Genomic DNA, 13,009 nt, shown 5'->3' with positions numbered 1-13,009 from the left:
TAACGTGGCTTTAAGAAACCCTTTAATTAATTAATTCTATTGTTTTTAGGTTGATAGACGAGTATGCATCAAAACCAGATGTATTGGATATTAACTGCGTAGACCCACTGAACAGGTCAGCGCTCATCGCTGCCATTGAAAATGAAAACATCGAACTTATAAGACTTTTCCTCGAAGCTGGCATCAAAGTTAAGGTAATGAGATATTCTCGACACCTCCGTTATTTAAATTGCTTGCTTTGGCGTGATTTGGCTTATCACTACATATTATAAAACTAAGTTCTCCATCGGATCTGTTCAATCTCATCTCTATTGTACAGACTTTCATGCTCACCAGTAGATCCTGATGTAAGGTATAATATTTCAAGTCTTTGAATAAATTGGTTGGAATATAAGGATTTGTTCGTAAGACATATAACACGTAACATTGATATGCTAGTTCCGTGTAAAAACTGGACGGAATATCGTATGATAAATAACAAAATGTTGTAAAGTTCAGGTTGTTAGAGAGATGTTCAAAGAAATGAAACAACATGGTTGAAGCTGTCAACTATCTTAAATCGTTTAAAACAAAACCTTATAACTAACGTAAGATCTGGGTTGAGAAGGTGGCAAACAAAGCTTGACTTTTTTTAATGAACTGAGGCAAACGGGCAAAAGGCTTATTGGGTTCTTAATACTAAGTGACACATCTGTTATCTATAAAGAATATAAGTGATGTCGACCTATTGGACATTCTCGGAAACGATATTGTTATATTTATAAATGTATGAAAAACTAAAGCCCGTTTATTACGACTAAAACTGACGTTTTACATTTTACCTACAGTTGTAAGATTGTTTACATTTCTTTTGCTCTTTTATCAACTAATATACATGTAAATTACATTTTTAAAATACCTTTATTTCTCATTACAAAAAATATATTTTATTTACATGAGAAACTTAATATGTATATACGAACGAGATACACGTCATTTTGATATCTTTAATGCCCTTTCGAACTGGTTAAACGCGCTAATATTACGAATTTTATGTCACTTAACAAACGTTAGTAACGTATATAATATATATATATATATATATATTGTTGCTAATTTATTTTCAAATTAAAAATTAGGTGATTTTGTAGTCAGCAGAAATTTAAGTGGGAAAAATCATTCCAGTAATTCACATGTTTACAGACATAGCGTGAGTCATGTAAACAAAAGCTCAATTTGCTAAGTAACGATCGCTGTTAACTAAATAATGTCGTAATACATTAGATCATTTAAATACATTTAACTACATTTAATTGCTAATTTACGCCCCTATTAAAGATGACATTTCCAATCGGGCAAGAATCTCGTAGCTGGGATTAAAAAAAAATGGTGCAGTCTCTCGCCTTTTTCTCGACCTCTGCTTTACCAACTCTTCTTCTTTAAAGACACTTTCGAGTGTGTTCGTGGCATTTTAAGAATTGGTACGCTCTTTACTTAAACCGTATGTTGAATTCGGAAGTACTTCAGTGTTCAAAAACTGCCTTAGAAAGCGCTCAGTTGTGGTACGACGGACGTCGATATTATAGGGGTAGAATTTCGTATTCCGATGATGAAACTCAACTACAGGTATAATTCATAACAACTCCTCTGAACACTGTCTGTGGTGTATGCGGTAAGAGATGTAGGGAGACTCCACATCTCTACGTAATTGGTCGTTGACGATTTTTCTGTCCATGCCATAGTAGGCGAGGAAACCGTCAAGTACTTTAGACCTACAAAATTAAGAACGTGTATCAGAAGCCTGCTCACCTGCGCGTCTAAATAAAAACATTAACTAGAGGCTAATTAGAAACTAATGAAAAATACTGATGAAATTTTTAATATTGTCGTATATGCCACTAAGTAACACGGTGATTGCCGCAGGCTCGGCATAATTGTGTTAGGGTGTGCTGCACTCACTCATAACTTTATTTTCTTAGCGGGAACTTAACTGAATATTGTCGCAAATTTTTACTTATTATTCTGTACGTTCAACGCGATTATCGAGGCTAAAAATAACGTGATATAACGCAATAAAAATCACCGATAATTTAATGAAATCTGGTTTATAAATGAGATAGTCGATATTTATAGTTACAGTCCTCCTCATGGGTAATTTATATAACTTTTTAATCTACCTGTCTTTTATGATTGGTAATGGAAACGCTCTTAAAGTACTGAAGTTATCGTAACATGAACTTCAATACGTGCGAACAGTCAATGATTTTTTTTAAATAACGGAAAAAATACTTTTGAGAGCTTCTCTTTAATCGCGTTATGTCGAAAACAAACTCAGGAACTAAGGAAAGTAATTTTAATACTGGATAGTTCCTTTATTGAGAACGGCTTTAATATAGAGCTTTAAAGATTGTTCTCGACTCTGGGCGGGAGCTCCCCAGTACCAACTCCTTCTGCATGATCGTATGAGCAGGAGGGTCACCTGATGTTAAGTGATACCGGCGCCCATGAACACTCGTACTGCCAGAAGCTTCGCAAGCGCGTTGCCGGCCTGTTAAGAATTGGTACGTTCTTATTTTCAAAGACCCTAAGTTGAATTGGTTCGGAAATAATTCAGTGGGTAGCTGGTGCCACATAGTGGTGGTGCGAGGCTCATATGGATTGTGTTTTATTTAGTGAGGAAAATAAATATGTATTAATAGAAATACGGACATATAAAAATAGGTTATACAAGCAACATAAATCGTTTACACATAGTGAATCCAAACTGAAAGATATTTCCCTTACAAATCATATTTTGCGTCTTCAGAGATGCGACTGAAAACTATGAATTGATTTCCCTCAGGAGTATTGAGGTCTTTTGTATTGTAAATACATAATTTTATTGAATTGTGTAAGATTTTCAATCGAATCAAATATTTTTGACACATATATCACATTAAAATTTGAGCTAAAGGCCGGAATTATGACGTTGAATTTTATGTATTTTTGACCATTGCCTGGTCGATTTCGTTATTTATGAATTTTGTATGTTCATACAGGTAAGATCAATTATATACAAACAAAAAACAATGTTAAACACAATATATACAAAAAGGTTCAATTTACGTAAGGACACAATCGTAACTGCTAATTCGGCTGTGCTGTGTGAAAGTGAGGATGTGTTCATGATGCAGTTGATTTAGCGCTATGGATATTCTTAATACTCCATAAGCATATTCCGCGATATCTTAAGCAAGTCAAGGCGTAAAAAGTGATTGTTGTATGTCAGTGCTGCGCGATACAAAACTGAGATTTTTGCATAGTTGGTGTTGATTTGATAAACGTGAAACTAAGTTGGAGAGATTTAATTGAAGAAACAAGATAACGTTTCTGTTTCGCTACGTACTTACGTACGTATTAGTACGAGTGGTATTTGATTAGCTCCTGAAAACAGTAGTTTATGAATAACCCTTGGAAGAATTAATAGAAGAATTTTGTTGCAGGATGCACTTTTACATGCGATCAAGGAGGAGTACGTGGAGGCTGTCGAGATGCTGCTACAGTGGGAGGAGGAACATCATGTGCCTGGAGAACCTTATGTGAGTATCGATCCTGAAAGTAGCAAAACGTAATTTTCATATGTAGGCATCTACTTTTATTAAAAAAAGATGTATCTTACGCGTTCTCACATATTTTTATTTATTTATTTATTCTTACGTATTTTTTTTTATTTTAAACTTAGAAACTTTTGAACCTACTTATTATATTTTTCAAAATTTAAAAAAAACAGACCAAAGATTAGTCTTATACTACAGCTATGAAACGCAATAATAATAAATATATGACAATAAAATACTGTTTTATTTTTTTAAAAGACTAACAATTTAACAGTTTTTATTTGGAAAGTCAATTGACGTTTTAAATATTTCTTTACTTAGTATTCATGTTTTCCGTTTAAATCTGAAGTTTCACAAATATATCTAGATAATTTAGCGAAATCCGTCCAACCATTCCCGAGTCTTAGAACAAAGAACAGCAATTCATTTTTCCATACCTATATAGATACTTATTTCATACTTTTCTTATTTTTTATCAGATTTTAAATAACTATAACTATCAATATATATGTACAACGAATATCTCATCATTATATTTTCATATGTTAAGTTATGTTATTGTAAAAATACTACACAGCTGACAAAATGGCAGAAATAAGCATCCACTATATTAACTGTCAATAAGTTCCGAAGTTATCATCGCTATTTTAACATGTTTGTTTATATATTGAAGAACGCAGAAAGGTAGAATATATATGTTAAAAGAGTGAAATAGGACTGAATTAGATTAAATAAGGAATTATGTAAACAAAAAGATAACAACTGTAACAAAATATATGTAAATAATACCAATTTGCGAGCGTAAAACATGTCTGGAAGAACGTAATAAAGAGACAAAATATTACATCAATGTGGGAGGGGATATTCGACTCATTAAACGCGGAATTATTTCAGTATCCAAATGAATACATTGGAATTGTCTTGAATTGATAATTTAGTAGCTAAAGTACTCCCTTGACCAATCAACAACAGTACGTTATAAGAAAAAAATTCTGATTTGCCGATATCTTTTCAAAATTCCTAATTCAAATTCACTTATTCATTCAGATAATATAATGCACACTTACGAATGTCAATAAAGATATACTTATTCAATCAACAACAGTACGAGAATGTATATAAAAAAAGGATTTTTTTCTGATTTGTTGATTTATTTTCAGAGCTGGGAGTCAGTAGAGCCATCATCAGCGACCTTCACAACAGACATTACTCCCCTGATCCTAGCTGCCCATCGGAACCACTATGAAATCCTGAAACTGCTCTTGGATAGAGGCGCAACACTGCCAGTGCCTCACGACGTCAAGTAGGTACAGAACTCCAATTATTCCTTCTAGAAATAGCCAGAACATCCTGTTTATTAGTATTGCTTTTCCCTTAGTAAAGCGAATTATTTTTCTCAAAGTAACGCCATTAGCTTTGTTTGTTAGTTTATCGCCTCTGTAGCTTAGGACATTAATGTGTAAATGGACTCAACTCCCGGCAAATATGTGATGTTTAGAATTTCTGGACAGATTTTGACTGGACCTAGACCATAAGGACAGTCAATTAATACATGAATAATATGTCTGTTCCAAGCTTTATTGGTGGTAATATGTCTTGAAGGAATCTTGGTCAACTTTTAGAGTTAAAATCAAAATATAATTTATTCATATACGTAACACAATGTACTTATGAACGACAGTAGAAAAATTACATTAAATAAAAGTTCTCAAATGAGTACAACGGAAGAGGATAACGGCAAGTAACTTTTAAATTATCTGTTTTGTGTTGTGAAGAAGGCGCAATTAGGATAGAAAAAAATCATGATTTTACTCCGCCCGCTCCAGTGACAAAAACAAACGTATGCCAGAAGTTCGTGTCTTGTGTGTTCGTGTTTAGCGGAACAAAATTGAAATGAACCTCAAATTTTTTTTTGTCAAGCTAATGTCCTGTAATTCAATAAGTTTTTGGCTCCATAATACTCGCCATGATTAAATAAAAACATTAACATTAACAGAATTTAGGCAGAAGTTATCGATCAGATCGAGGAATTTATATTGTATTATGTTTTTAATCAGAGTCAACCATTGAAATTATAGTGAAGTACACATATTTATTGTTTTTAATTAAATTAAATATTTACATAAAATCAATTCTACGATGATTATTCTGGTAAGTGCCCGCTCATAAGAAGCGACATTACACGACATGTTTGTTTTCTTAGACCAGTAGCTTTGAAATCATTAAAAAAATTATTATACAATCTGGATAAATTGTAGACATACACATTATTTCTTAAAATTAATGTAATATTCATTTAGTTTTCCTCGCCACATCGACACTATACGCCGCTCTCTTGCCTCCCTCAATATTCCAGCAATTTGAAGCCAACAGGCAACGCAAGAGACGATGCCAAGCGGCCGGATAGGATGTCTTTGATCCTTTGAACAATGGGACGGGCTTTAATAAGGGATGCAACTTATGTGGACATGTTGGCTCGTCTCACCTCATTCGGACAAACAAGAAAGCTTGGGCAGCCGCAAAGCAGAAAATAATAAACGGCACCAATATAAGAGTCTTTCCTTCAACTTCGATTTTGTTCCCTTTGGAGTAAGTCTACTCCAGAGAACCCAAAAGGCCTTGGGCCGTGGGGTTCAAGTGCACAGGCGCTTATTAAAGACTTAGGTTCGTAGATAGTACGGGTGACCCCAGAGCTGGTGCTTTCCTAGCTCAACGAATAAGTATCGCAATATAGCGAGGAAATGCTGTTAGCGTTAAAGGTACACTGCCACAGGGACCCAACATTTTGAATTTGTTTTGACTTTCTTTTTAATAATGTTAATTATTACTTAGGTAGGTTTTGAAACTTTTAAATATTGTTTAATTGTATTAAAAGTAATAAAATAGTACATAATATGTAAAAAAAATGTATTCGAAAAGTTCATAGCTAAAATAAAAGCTCTAGCCTAAGCTCCTTTAGAGTGGTTTCCCAGAACCTCTAAGACCCTTGTACAGCCTCAGATATTTTTTATAAGTTAATTGTAACCCATTTTAAAACCATATCATCAGGTGTAGGTCATAACGGCAGTGTTTAGTTTAGTGCGACTCTCATCCCTGAGGTCGTAGGTTCGATCCCCGGCAGTGCACGGATGGACTTTCTTTCTATGTGCACATTTAACATTCGCTCGAACGGTGAAGGAAAACATGGTGAGGAAACCGGCTTGCCTTAGACCCAAAAGATCAACGGCGTGCGTCAGGCACGGAAGGCTGATCACCTACTTGCCCATTAGATTAACAAATGATCATGTAACAGATATAGAAATCTGAGGCCCAGACCTCAGAAGGTTGTAGGGCCATTGATTTATGTTTTTTTATCATCAGGTGCGGTTGCGACGAATGTGTGAAATCATCGAATGAGGATTCGCTCCGTCACTCACAGGCCCGCATTAACTCCTACCGGGCTCTCAGTTCTCCATCTCTTATCGCATTATCCTCTGCTGATCCCGTCCTCACCGCCTTCGAACTATCCTGGGAGCTGAACAACCTCAGTCATATGGAGACAGAATTTCGTGTAGAATATAAGGTAAGGCAAATTTGTCAATTCGTCAAGCGTTGGTATGATTTCAAAGAGTAGATTTTAAAGAGATAGTGTTTTTACAACGGTATGGAATTTCCTTTTTTTATGGAACAGGAGGCAAATGGGCACGAGACTCACCTGGTGTTAAGTGTGCTCATGGACACTATTAATGCCAGAGAGCTCGCGAGTGCGTATTCGCCCTTTAAAACCAATTAATATTTTAATTAATCATCTATAGTTTTATCATAAATAATTGAATGGATACAAAGTATTTAATTAATTAAGGTATAAACACACACTTGGTAAATTGTAGTAAAAAAAATTATGTACAACTGTACTAATTTAATAAATAAACCCTATTTATTACAGTTAAACATTAGTAACACACACACATAAACCCCTTTAATTGAAACACATTACACTATACTAAAATTATCATTATATTAAGAAATATAACCTTTAAGAACACATATACGAGTACATATATATGTGTGTGCTTAAATATGTATATTTAATAATTATTCCACATCATTATTATATCTTAACAGCTACTTCTAATTCAATAGAACGACAAAATAATATCCACACCGATTATACTACATAAAGAGCATTAAAAAAATATAGTTATATACCTAAATCTTTTAACGAACAATATAGCAAGCAACTCTTATGAACACATCCAGTGTACAAAATATGTCTACCTCAATAGAAATTTTATTTATTATTTGTATTGCTCGCGGCGCTTCGCTAACCAAGTCGGAATGTACATCCAAAAGTTAAGACTTCCGCCTCAGGTTTTTATTTGTTACACCCAGTCTCTCCATTATATCCAGATTATGGAACCGACCTGTAAGTATCTTAAATAAATACACTGACAAAGCTAGCTCTCTTCTGAGGCGTAGCTGGTCGTAACCCACCATAGCCAGAACAAACAGGGTCGTGTACATAAGCTGATATAAGGGATACACTCCATACAGACTCTTGCAACGGGAATATTCGTATGCATTGCAAAGTATATTTTATGTTGCTAGGACAAAATAAAATTTTATATACCAGATATAAAATATTATAAGTTAAAAGACAAATGGGGCGTTAAGTTAAAGATAGGGAGATGATATGCCGAAGAGATGGGCAGGCTAGACCGTAGAAAAAACATAGTCAAAAGTAGGGAAGGCCTATATCCGAAGACAGATGACCAGACGTAGCAAAGGAAACATCAATTTGAGTGTTTCAACAGCCAGCCAATAAAGGCTATATGTATTTATTAATTCTTCTTCTCTTATATCATATCTGGTAACCGTGAATATTTATTTCATAGGCCTTAAGACAACAAGTACAAGAATTTGCCACCTCATTGCTGGACCACACGCGTACCTCACAGGAATTAGAAATTATGCTGAACTATAATCCTTGGGAGTTGGACTGCTGGGAGCCTGGCGAGAGACAGACTTTGGGCAGACTCAAACTGGCTATTAAATATAAACAGAAAATGGTATGTATTATGGGCTTATTAAAAAAAAAAATTATCAACCTGTCCTCATATAAGTTAATTCTGTATCGAGAAACTGCCTCCAATCTATTTTTTTTCAAAGTGTTGTTATGACATACTCCCTTATTGAAGCACTAGGTCGGTTTTTATCACAACTTGAACATTTAATGAAAATAAAGTATTCTATAACAAACGCGTTTGACTAGCGTTGGTCAAGGTGTGTGTCCGAATTTTAAACGACGTGTGTCAGGCATAAAAGGCTGTTCACCAACTTGCTTATAAAGAACATGATTTGGAAACATATACTTATATCTAAAACCAAGGTCTTTAATACCGATTTAATGAATACTTGGCAAAGACATAATATAGCATTGTATATTATATTACCTATAGTTCGTGGCACATCCTAACGTACAACAGCTACTCGGCGCTATTTGGTATGAAGGTCTTCCAGGTTTTAAAAGAAAAAACATTGTCGGACAATGTGTTCAGGTAAATTAAACTCATATTCATTACGCAGTAAAATTCATATATTTTAAGCTTCATCGTGGTGGTGGGAATGTAAAACAAATGATAAAACGCATTTCGTTGATTTGGCATATGTAAACTAAGTTAAGAGTTTACCGCCGCCCATGGACACCTGCAGTCGGTTCGGAAATACCTGGCAGGTAGTTCCAAAAAGGTCTAGTGCGTGGCAAGAAGTGCTTTAGTGGAACACAAAACGTCTAGGTGAAACGGCTGGGATCACAAACGGTCACGTGTTTGATTTACCTATGGCAAGTAAATCATTTACATACTGTTAATAATTTACAGGTTGCAAAACTCGGTGCTATGTTCCCAATATACTGTTCTATATACATGATGTCCCCCGAATCGGAATACGGTCAATTTATGAAGAAGCCATTCGTAAAATTCATCTGTCACAGTTCATCATACATGTTGTTTTTATGTAAGTACAAATTTGACAGCCATTGAATAGTATGAAAGTATTATTACTACTGAATAATTATTACTATTATCTTCTTTAACTAATCAACAATGTTTTAAGTTAAAAGTATCATATATCAATAACTATAGGTTTAATAGTGTCCTGGGACAAATAATAACAATCCATTATGGCGATACGCAGTCCAGGCTCCACAAATCAACATTTGCTTACTAACCAATAACCTGAACTAATCAAAATATATATATTATATAATAAAATAGATAAACAACTCATATAAGAGTAATTCCTCCAAATTTGATTTTGTTCCCTTTGGAGTAGACACTCTTGGGTCGTGGGGTTTAAGTGCGCAGGCGCTAATTAAAGATTTAAGTTGGCGCCTGGTAGATAGAACCGGTGACCACAGAGCTGGTGCTTTCCTCGCTCAACGAATAAGTATCGTAATACAGCGATGACAGCAGCCAGCGTTAATGGTACACTGCCACAGGGACCAGATGGTTTCAATTTGTTTTATTAATAAAAATATATAAACATTTTTACACATAATACGTAGGTAATATTGTCCGCAGCACCATCCTTAATTGAGGAAAACTCTTGTAAGCCTTTAAAATTATCACCTAAGACTATTTTTATAGACCCATTTAACAAAACATTGGAACAATGGTTCGAAATAATACCGTTGATTACTTAATATTCAGGTTATTTTAATCAATTCCGTGAAATACAATTGTCAGTAAATACAGTTAAGTCCGGCGGTTGTTGGAGGGATGTTCAAATAAATGGTACTCTTTATTTGAAGCTGGGTGTCGTCTAAATCGTTTAAAACATGAGCTTATAACTAACATAAAATTAAGGGTAGGGGTTGCGACGTTAACAAAACACTATCTTGACTTATTTACAGGTACTTAATCTAAGTGACACTTCATTATAAGTGTAGTCGACCTATTGGACATTATCGAGAATGTTTTATTACAATTTATGAGTGTGGTAAAAACTAAAGGGCTCATTTTAGCTTCAAGTGTGCGATGATGATGTATATTTAGATTAGATTTTTTTATTTTCAGCTCTATTATCGTTGGCATCTCAAAGAGCGGAGTTTCTCGTTTTGGAATATTCAGGAATATCGTGGCTGCAAGAGCTAGTGGAATATTGGAAGGCTCACGAAAGAGGATCTCTACCTGGTCTAATAGAATTCTGCGTCATCGTCTACATAGCAAGTAAATTGTATTTTAATAATCTAATAGACATAAAGTCGATTGCTATCGATTTTCTTTTATACATAAACAATTCTATTTAAATAAAATAAAACAGTGGTGCAACAACCTTTTTAGGTTTGGGCCTCAGATTTCTGTATCTGTTTCATGATCATTTGTCAATCTATAAAGTAAGTAGGCAAGATAGACCTTCTGTGCTTGCCACACGCCGTCGACTTTTTTGGGTTTAAGGCAAGCCGGTTTCCTAACGATGTTTTCCTTCACCATTCGAGCGAATGTTAAATGCGCACATAGAAAGAAAATCCGTCGGTGCTCAGCTGGGAATCGAACTGACGACCTTGGGGATGAGAGTCGCACGCTGAAGCCACTAGTCCACTAATGTTTTTACTGTCTATAGAGAAAGCTGCGTTCAGTGTAAACGTTTTTAATTTTTTTTTTTCGAAAAAGGTTTAATATGGGGTGAGATCCGTTCACTCTGGAACGGTGGTATATTGGAATACATAAGCGACCTTTGGAATATGGTGGACTTCATCACGAACATGTTTTACATTGCCTGGATCTGTCTGCGTTTCTCTTCGTGGTACATTGTACAAGTGAGTATAATGTATTTAGTACTACAAATTTAATGATGGATTTCAATTGGTTAACGTAAATATTTAGTAAAAGTTAAGAGATTTAAAGAAAACACTTTTTACCGGATTGAAGCTATGTATTATTATAGCTATATACATAGCTTCAATCTGTTAAAAGTGTTTTCTTTAAATGTGTAAAAGCTATGTTAACAAAACACAATAATAAGTTAAGAGATGCTGAAAGGAAACCTAGAGCAGATGACGAACTGATTTCGGTTTCTAGTTCTCTATCTGTTTAAGAATATGGGTTTGCCCACTATTTTTTTTCGTATAGAATATTATAAAAAAATCATAATGTGTTACATTAGAAAACCGCTGTGGTTTGTATAAATGTAACCCAAGCATGCTATGATTACATTAGGAACGCGTCAAATGTTTATAAAAGTAGTTTTTAACTGGCTTTTTATATTGATAACGTTATGTAATCAGTGACTGCGTAGTCCATTTAGTAGGCGCGGTAGCAAATACCTCATCGTTCTCTCGCCATATACCGGCAAACTTCTTGAGCATTAGACAAGGAAGTGGGGGAAACTGTTTTACCAATCACGCGATCGAGACGTCACTCTCCCGGCGTCGCGCGTATCTCTTGTACCCGGCTGTATTGTTATTTTCTTGCGGTGTGGAGGGGGGCAGGATAATTTATATATTTATATGTTTTATGATTGAATTTACGTTACCTAACCTATTGATATAATATTTAGGACAATTTTTTAGAATAATAATGATGTTTTGCAATGAATCGCCTGAAACAAATTTACTTTATAAGAAAGTACTAGTACAAGCGACATGAAAAAACCTAGCTAAAAGTAGAAGAAATTAAAGTCAAATATAACCCGTAGAAACCTACAGCGGTATTATGTTTTCTGGTAGAATTATTAGTCATAAAACATTCCCAAGATCAAAATATCGTGTTCATGTAACTAGGACAAGACTAAACATATATCAGTAATTATTTATACTCTACTGTGTGTATATCAAAATAACCTTTCAACAGCGCGACTACAAAAGTGGCAAGGATCCATGGTACCCTCGAGAGCGTTGGGACTCTTTCGACCCGATGCTACTCTCCGAAGGTGCCTTTGCAGCCGGCATGATATTCTCCTTCCTGAAACTGGTCCACATCTTCTCTATCAACCCTCATCTTGGTCCCCTCCAGGTTTCCCTCGGCAGAATGATATTGGATATTATGAAGTTCTTCTTCGTTTATATGTTGGTGCTGTTCGCTTTTGGATGTGGTAAGATTATTTATTATGGAAAGTATATACCATTGACAAAATAGCGCGTCTTTCCTTAGATTTTTGATAATTTTACATTGTCATATATAAAACATCAATAAATTTCCAGAAAATCAATTTAAGCACTATTTTAAGAAGAGATCTCTTAAGTCTCTTTCTGTCAAATTGTGTTAACCCTCTACTGAAAAGAAACAAATGATAAAGCTTGGAAAACAACATATTATATGGAAATAATACTAAACAACACTAAACCGTACGTGAAACAATGCCGCTTCTTAAGCTAAAAAAAATAGATATTTTATTCAAATTTAAAACTTAATTACTGAGAAATTAAGAACACACTACTACTATTTATATATTTA

The 13,009-nt window shown here is 34.6% G+C and overlaps 1 protein-coding gene across 2 annotated transcripts in view; it reads left to right on the top strand.

Moving 5' to 3' along the window:
• LOC123712292 (transient receptor potential protein) overlaps window positions 1-13,009 on the top strand; it is a 39,586-nt gene that overhangs the window by 13,946 nt on the left and 12,631 nt on the right. For both annotated transcript variants that reach the window (XM_045665305.1, XM_045665304.1), the window contains exons 3-12: window positions 50-194; window positions 3,462-3,557; window positions 4,736-4,878; window positions 6,936-7,137; window positions 8,450-8,623; window positions 9,014-9,112; window positions 9,434-9,569; window positions 10,631-10,783; window positions 11,228-11,373; window positions 12,407-12,647. In XM_045665305.1, coding sequence (XP_045521261.1) covers window positions 50-194; window positions 3,462-3,557; window positions 4,736-4,878; window positions 6,936-7,137; window positions 8,450-8,623; window positions 9,014-9,112; window positions 9,434-9,569; window positions 10,631-10,783; window positions 11,228-11,373; window positions 12,407-12,647 — 1,535 coding nt within the window. The remainder of the gene's footprint in view (window positions 1-49; window positions 195-3,461; window positions 3,558-4,735; window positions 4,879-6,935; window positions 7,138-8,449; window positions 8,624-9,013; window positions 9,113-9,433; window positions 9,570-10,630; window positions 10,784-11,227; window positions 11,374-12,406; window positions 12,648-13,009) is intronic.

The sequence above is a fragment of the Pieris brassicae genome, chromosome 7, assembly GCF_905147105.1.
Source record: "Pieris brassicae chromosome 7, ilPieBrab1.1, whole genome shotgun sequence".
Classification (NCBI taxonomy): Eukaryota; Metazoa; Arthropoda; class Insecta; order Lepidoptera; family Pieridae; genus Pieris; species Pieris brassicae.
This window is presented reverse-complemented; position numbering and strand designations above follow the sequence as displayed.